This window comes from Equus caballus, chromosome X, assembly GCF_041296265.1.
Source record: "Equus caballus isolate H_3958 breed thoroughbred chromosome X, TB-T2T, whole genome shotgun sequence".
NCBI lineage: Eukaryota > Metazoa > Chordata > Mammalia > Perissodactyla > Equidae > Equus > Equus caballus.
Window position 1 is genome coordinate 43,940,039 of NC_091715.1, and position 7,227 is coordinate 43,947,265.

Here is a 7,227-nt window from a genome sequence, read left to right on the forward strand (position 1 = left end):
TCCAGGGATCCCCACTCCATGCAGCCACCTGCCCCACCCATTGGTATGGTGATACCTATGATCATCATCTGTAACTGCTTGGACTTGAGAAAGCAGTCTCAAACACCCCTCTCAACCATCTTCAAGCTCACTTGTTCAACCTCCCAGTTCAAGCTGCTTTGTTCGACTATCAACAAGCTCATTTGTTCAAGTCTTCTAGAGACTTCCAAAAACACTGGAGCCTCCACTTGGTTCCTTATTCATCAGCCAGCCCCCTTCCCTCCCTGTGCAACTTACATTCCACAGTCTGTCAGTACAACAGATTATATACGTGTGCCACCAATCACGGATGGTTGTAAATCTTTTAAGCGATAAAACACTCTCTTTTTTAATAACCATTCAAAAATTACAACAGTTGAGGCCGTATTTGAGCACTCTTTGTAGGGGTCCTCAATAACCTTCCCAGATTTAATCATTATCATTACCATTTGGGTCCAAGGCATCTTTAGCTGAGAGCACAGGGAGTTGTACCATGCAGCACCTCCCCCATCTTCCGCTGCAATCATCCCAGTTAGTCTTATCATTACTTTAGTTGCAATTTAACAGTGAAAGACTTTGTTTTGTGTGCACATGTAAAGCTTTTCTATTTAATTTAATGTTTACCATTTTCCCCACTAATGTAGATGCGTATGATTGCTCTTTAACAGGTAATACAGTCATGCGGTTCTAAAATACAAAAGGTATATTTTGAGGTCTCCCTCCCACACTTGTCCCTCGCCACTGCAGTGCCCTCACTGCCACAAGAAACCACTCTACTAGTTTATCGTTCATCAGTTTCTCTATGCAAATACAAATATATATTCTTATTTCCCCCCAATCTCTCTTATAGAAGGTAACATACTATAGTCAGCAACTTGTTCTTTTCACTTAACAAATCCTGGAGATCTTTCCATCTAATAGTTTTTCCCCACAATACATTCTTTCCATATAATCTCTCCATTCAATACTGCCTCGTTTTTTTAAACTGCCAGGGTTTTTTCATATGCATATACTCTATTTAACCAGCTAAGTACTGTCTGTTTCATGACTAATTCAATAATTCTATTATCATCTGGTATTTGATGTTCTTAAATAGAGTATAATTAATTTTGTTCATTTTTCTTGTGTTATTTGAAAAAAAATGATTATTTGTTTGCTTTGGTATCAATATAACCAAAGTTGGATTCTTGATGAAAGCTTTTACATTAATATAAAGTAAATGTATTGAATTTTTTGTTTTCACCAAGCCCTACACAGGTAGGGCCACCATTCACACAGAATACAGGTATATCTTGTCTTATAGTGCTTTGCTTTATTACGTTTTGCAGACACTGTATTTCTTACAAATTGAGGGTTTTCAGCAAACCTGCATCAAGCAAGTCTATTGGTGCCTTTCTTCCAACAGCATTTGGTCACTTCTTGTCTCTGAGTCACATTTTGGTAATTCTCACAATATTTCAAAGTTGTTCATTATTATATATTTGTTATGTGATCAGCGACCTTTGATGTTATTATTGTAATTATTTTGGGGCACCACAAACTGTGCCCATATAAATAAATGTGTGTGTTCTGACAGCTCCACCAACTGGCCATTTCCCCACCTCTTTCCATCTCCTCAGGCCTCCCTATTCCGAGACACAACAATATTGAAATAAGGCTAATTAATAACTCTACAATGGTCTCTAAGTGTTCAAGTGAAAGGAAGAGTTGCATGTCTCTCAGTTTAAATCAAAAGCTAGAAATAATTAGGCTTAGTGGGGAAGGCATGTTGAAAGCCAAGACAGGCCGAAAGCTCGACCTCTTGCACCAAACAACTAGCCAAGTTGTGAATGCAAAGTAAAAGTTCTTGAAGGAAATTAAAAGTGCTACACCAGTGAACACACAAATCATAAGAAAGCAAAACATATTGCTGATACAGAGAAAGTTCTAGTTGTCTGGACAGAAGATCAAACATGCTACAAAATTCCCTTAAGCCAAAGCCTAATCCAGACCAAGGCCCTAACTCTTCAATTCTAGGAAGGCTGAGAGAGGAGAGGAAGCTGCAGAAGAGTTTGAAGCTAGAAGAGGTTGGTTCACGAGGTTTAAGGAAAGAAGCCATCTCTATAACATCAAAGCGCAAGGTGAAGCAGTGAGTGCTGATGGAGAAGCTGCAGCAAGTTATCCAGAAGATCTAGCTAAGATAATTTATGAAGGTGGATACACTAAACAACAGATTTTCCATGTAGATGAAACAGCCTCATATTGGAAGAAGATGCCAGCTAGGACTTTCATAGCTAGAGAGAAGTCAATGCTGCCTTCAAAGCTTCAAAGGATAGGCTGACTCTCTTGCTAGGGGCTAGTGCAGCTGGTGACTTTAAGTTGAAACAAAAGCTCATTTACCATTCTGAAAATTCTAGGACCCATAAGAATTATGCTAAATCGACCCTGCCTATGCTCTACAAATAGAACAAAGCCTGGATGACAGCCTATCTGTCTACAATATGGTTTACTAAATATTTTAAGCCTACTATTGAGACCTACTGCTCAGAAAAAGATTCCTTTCAAAATATTACTGCTCATTGACAATATACCAGGTTACCCAAGAGCTCTGATGGAGATGTACAACGAGATTAATGTTGTTTTCATCCCTGCTAACATAATATCCATTCTACAGCCCGTGGACCAAGGAATAGTTTCAACTTTCAAGTACTATTATTTAAGAAATACATTTTGTAAGGCTACAGCTGCCATAGATAGTGATTCCTCCGCTGGATCTCAGCAGAGTACATTGAAAAACTTTTGGAAAGGACTCACCATTCTAGATGCCATTAAGAACATTGTGCTTCATGGGAAGAGATAAAAATATCAACATTAACAGGAGTTTGGAAGAAATAGATTCCAACCCTCATGGATGACTTTGAGGGATTCAAGACTTCAGTGGGGGACGTAGCTGCTGATGTGGTAGAAATAGCAACAGAACTAGAATTAGAAGTGGAGCATGAAGATGTGACCGAATTGCTGCAATTTCATGATATAACTTCAATGGATGAGGATTTGCTTCTTACGGACTAGCAAAGAAAGTGGTTTCCTGAGAAGGAATCTACTCCTAGTGAAGATTGTGGAAATGACAACAAAGATTCAGAATATTACATAAACTTAGTTGATGAAGCAGCGGCAGGGTTTGAGAGGACTGACTCCAATTTTGAAAGAAGTTCTACTGTGGGTAAAATGCTATCAAATAGCATCACATGTTACGAGAAATCTTTCGTGAAAGAATGAGTCAATTAATGTGGCAAACTTCACTGTTGTCTTATTTTAAGAAATTACCACAGCCACCCCAACCTTTAGCAACCATCACCCTGATCAGTCAGCAGCCATCTACCTCGAGGCAAGACCGTCCACCAGCAAAAAGATTATAACTCACTGAAGGCTCAGATGATGGTTAGCATTTTGTATTTTTTAATTATGGTACACACACTGTTTTTTAGACATAATGGTATTGAACATTTAATAGACTACAGTATAGTGTAAAGATAATTTTTATATGCACGGGGAAACCAAAAAATTCATGTGACTTGCTTTATTGCGATATTTGCTTTAATGCAGTAGTCTGGAACCAAACCCACAATATCTCCTAGGATGTCTGCATGGGGCCACTGGGTTGCACTAATCTCATCTAATCTACCCAGCATGCTATCCAAATGTTATCATTTTCTACGTGGAATATGGCAGGATAAAGGTGGGAAGCACAGACCCGGACCTGCCCTAATGCCCTTGACTTCCTTCTTATACAGGAGAGTCTGTGTACCACATGTGTCTTCTCCCTCTAGGCTGTAAGCATCGTGGTGGGAGGAGAGGGAATTGAGTTAGCACTACTAATTGAGACATTCTAGTGCCTGGCACACACTAAGTACCAAATAGCTATGCTGGGTCAGGCTGGACCCCTGGGACACAAAGATGAACCAGATGTGGGTAAGAAGTTAACAGTGTAGTGAAGGAGACAGACCCGATCATACAACGTCAACAGCCCCAGTTCCTGCGGGTACACAGATGAGTGGAAACCAAGAGAGGAGGTTAACAGGGAGCAATTCCCAGAGGAAGTGATGCATAGGTTGAAATCTGACAAACAAGCAAGAGCTATCCAGTTGAAGAATGAGGGGGAAGGGAGGGAAGAAAGAAGGGATGGAAGAAAGGGCAGAAAGAACAGAAATTTGACCATCCTGTCTGTTTTACAGTTAAGAAAAATCCAAAGCTCAAGAGAAGTCAGACAATAATTTAGTGGCGGGACAATGTACACATCCTCTGAGGGGCCAAATTCCACAGAGAAATGAAGAGACTGAACTTTTAAGCCAATACTTATAGAGTGCTTATTATGTGCTGGACACTGTTCTAAGTATTATACCTATTTTAATTCATTAAATCCTCACAACAATGCTATTAGGTAGATACTACTATTATCCCTGTTTTGTAGATAAGGAGACTGAAGCTAAGTTACCGCCTCCCAGGCCACACAACTAGTAAGTAGAAAAGCTGAGATACAAACTCAGTCTGGCTCCAGAGTCCATGCTCTTAATCACTGGTATAAATTACCATACCAACTTACAGGTATAACTTATAAAGAAAAATGTTAGGGCATGTTAGGATTACAGGCTGTGTGATATGGTATTTGCTGCTATTCACCTCAGACCAAGTCACTTAACCTTGCTGAGCCTGTTTCCTCATCTGTAAAATGGGAATGGGGGATAAGGGGAGCATTACTTCACAAGGAAGATGGGAAGACAATACATATGTAAAAGACAGACTGAATGATCTAGTATATACTGGCCAATTTTTAAAAGTTGCTGTGAAATACTACGAATATTCATTAAAGCTTAGGACTGAGAAGGGGTGGCAAAAGAAACTCACTGTGTCTAAGTTTCATCATGATGACCAGCTTGAAAGCAGGTAGGTTCAAATCTGCAGGCTTTCTTCCTGTTGGAATGAGAGAAGAACCAATTTGAAGACAGAGCAGGGAACCACAATGTCACAAGCTCTCTCTGAGCTCTCAAAGGCAAAATAAGGGGGCTGGCCCCATGGCTTATGTTTACATGCTCTACTTCATTGACCCAGGGTTCACCAGTTCAGATCCTGGGTGAGGACCTACACACCGCTCATCAGGCCATGCTGTGGTGGCATCCTACATAGAAGAACTAGAATGACCTACAACTTGGATATACAACTATGTACTGCAGCTTTGGGGAGGAAAAAAAAAAGAGGAAGACTGGAAACAGATGTTACCTCAGGGCCAATCTTCCTCACCAAAAAAAAAAAGCACACACACAAAAAAGGCAAAATAAAATGTTAAAGAACTTGGTAAGGAAGCCCTAACAATTAGAGGAACTGGGAGAAGGGGCTATACTGGAGCTGGAGCCCAGTATGGCTGAGTCTATACAAGGAAGGCAACATCACACTACCCAAAGGAAGGCTAGGTCTAAACCTCTCTCACTGGGTGGAGTCAGTGCCTCAATGCATTAGATGAAGTCCATGGTCCTCAATCCTCCACCCTGTAGCATTATATGCTAGGTAAGGAACTAGCACTAAACTTCTCTACACTGAGGGAAGTGGGGTATGCAAGGACCATCTATTTTACATAAGGTGTTAACAGTACCTCTTTTCCCAAGTAGGGGGTTCTGTGTCTTATCTACCCTGGAAGTGGGAAGGCAGATCCCAAGAGTCTACCCTGGGGAGAAGGGACCACAGAACAGGAATGTTTATCTGTGTGTCTATGTGGACTGAAGTCAGTGCAAAATCTTGGGGAAAATGGGGAAAATCTGTGCCTGCATGTGTGGTTGGTGTCTGTTCCTTAGCAATTGGGGGGTGGGGTAGGATGCCTTCTGTTGCTCTACTCTGGGGTGCAGAGGAACTGGGGGAACTGGCACAGTGGCCACGTGCATCTCCGCCACATGGGAGAGAAGCACAGGTCTGTACATCTCTAAGTTGTGCAGAGAAGGGTCCTGGGTCTCTTCACCAGGGTTGGGGGGGGGGGGGATAGGCCTGTCTCCACTACAAGGTATCATTAGTGCCACACTAACAAAGGGGGGAATCATACATGTTTGCATGAGGGGGGGCCTGCACCTTGCCTGGAGCCCCTTCCATGGGATGGGGATGATCTGTTTATCTTTTGTATGGGTTGAAGTCGGCAGTGTGCTAACATTGAAGGGAACAGGATCTCTGGTTCTCTGATGGGAGGGGCAGCAATACACCTACAAATTCAACAGATCGGCCCTTACACTTGTGGGTGGAGGGGCGTCCTGTGTTTTTACCCTGGGTGGAGAGAAAGAGATCTGAGCTCCTCTACCTTGGGTAAGTGGGGAGCCCATATGCACGTACTGTGGGGTGGTCAATGATGTCAATGCCTCTGCGGGGAGGGAAGCTTCATCTCTCTGCATCCTTGAGGTCTCTCCTTTGCTACATTTGGTGATTCTAAATCCTTGGGGGAGGCGGGAGGGATGGTCTGCCTCAAAAGGAGAACAAATCTGAGCCCCTCTACCCCGGGAGCCCCACGAAAGGCAGATCCGACAGTCTCTTCATGGATTAAGGTCTGCTGCTGTGTGCCACAGGGCATTTGGGTAATTTGTAAAAAATTTACAAATTCAGTAAACCAGCGCCTCCTTACGGGGGGAGGAGGTTTAGGTCTGATTTTCCACAATGGGACTCACTCTAGCCTAGGAGGGGGGAAATCTGTGCGGTTCTCGGTGGGCTGAGGCTCGCGCCTCCAACCACTTCAAGGAGGGGTGATCTACCATCTCTGCGGGAGCGGGGGCAGGGCTTCCGTCAATTAGTTACACCGGGGCAAGACATGGTGGTCTCTAGGTCTTGACACGAAAGGAAGGAGGTTCCCTATTCCTGTATATTAAAAGTTTCTGAGCTCCTGTATACTGGTAGCCGGGCGGGGGGAGAGGGGGTAGGAATACATTAAAGCATCTATCCTAAAGGAAGAGGTGTGTCGAGGCGGACCTGTGTGCCTTAGTGCCGGTAGAGGTCTACGCTGTTCAGGCTTGTGGGGAGGATATGTTTCTATACAGGTAGGGTCAATGTCGCCACACCTTCGGTGGGTCGACATCTGTCTACACAGGGAAAGTGCAGAATGTAGCCTCACTATCGTGAAGGAAGGAGGGCACCCGACGCTCCTCCACACAAGGGGGGTCTGTGACTCTACACAGTGTGTCCGGGGGTCTACACCTGTCTAGA

General features: G+C 43.1%; 1 protein-coding gene across 6 annotated transcripts in view; it reads right to left on the reverse strand.

Annotated features, from left to right (window-relative positions):
* Positions 1 to 7,227, reverse strand: part of GNL3L (G protein nucleolar 3 like) — a 32,935-nt gene that overhangs the window by 24,458 nt on the left and 1,250 nt on the right. For all 6 annotated transcript variants that reach the window (XR_011434715.1, XR_011434716.1, XM_001495943.6 and 3 more), the window contains exon 2: positions 4,903 to 4,968. Coding sequence is in view for 2 of the 6 variants with exons in the window: in XM_001495943.6 (XP_001495993.2) it covers positions 4,903 to 4,921 (19 nt within the window). In the remaining 4 variants the exon portion in view is untranslated. The remainder of the gene's footprint in view (positions 1 to 4,902; positions 4,969 to 7,227) is intronic.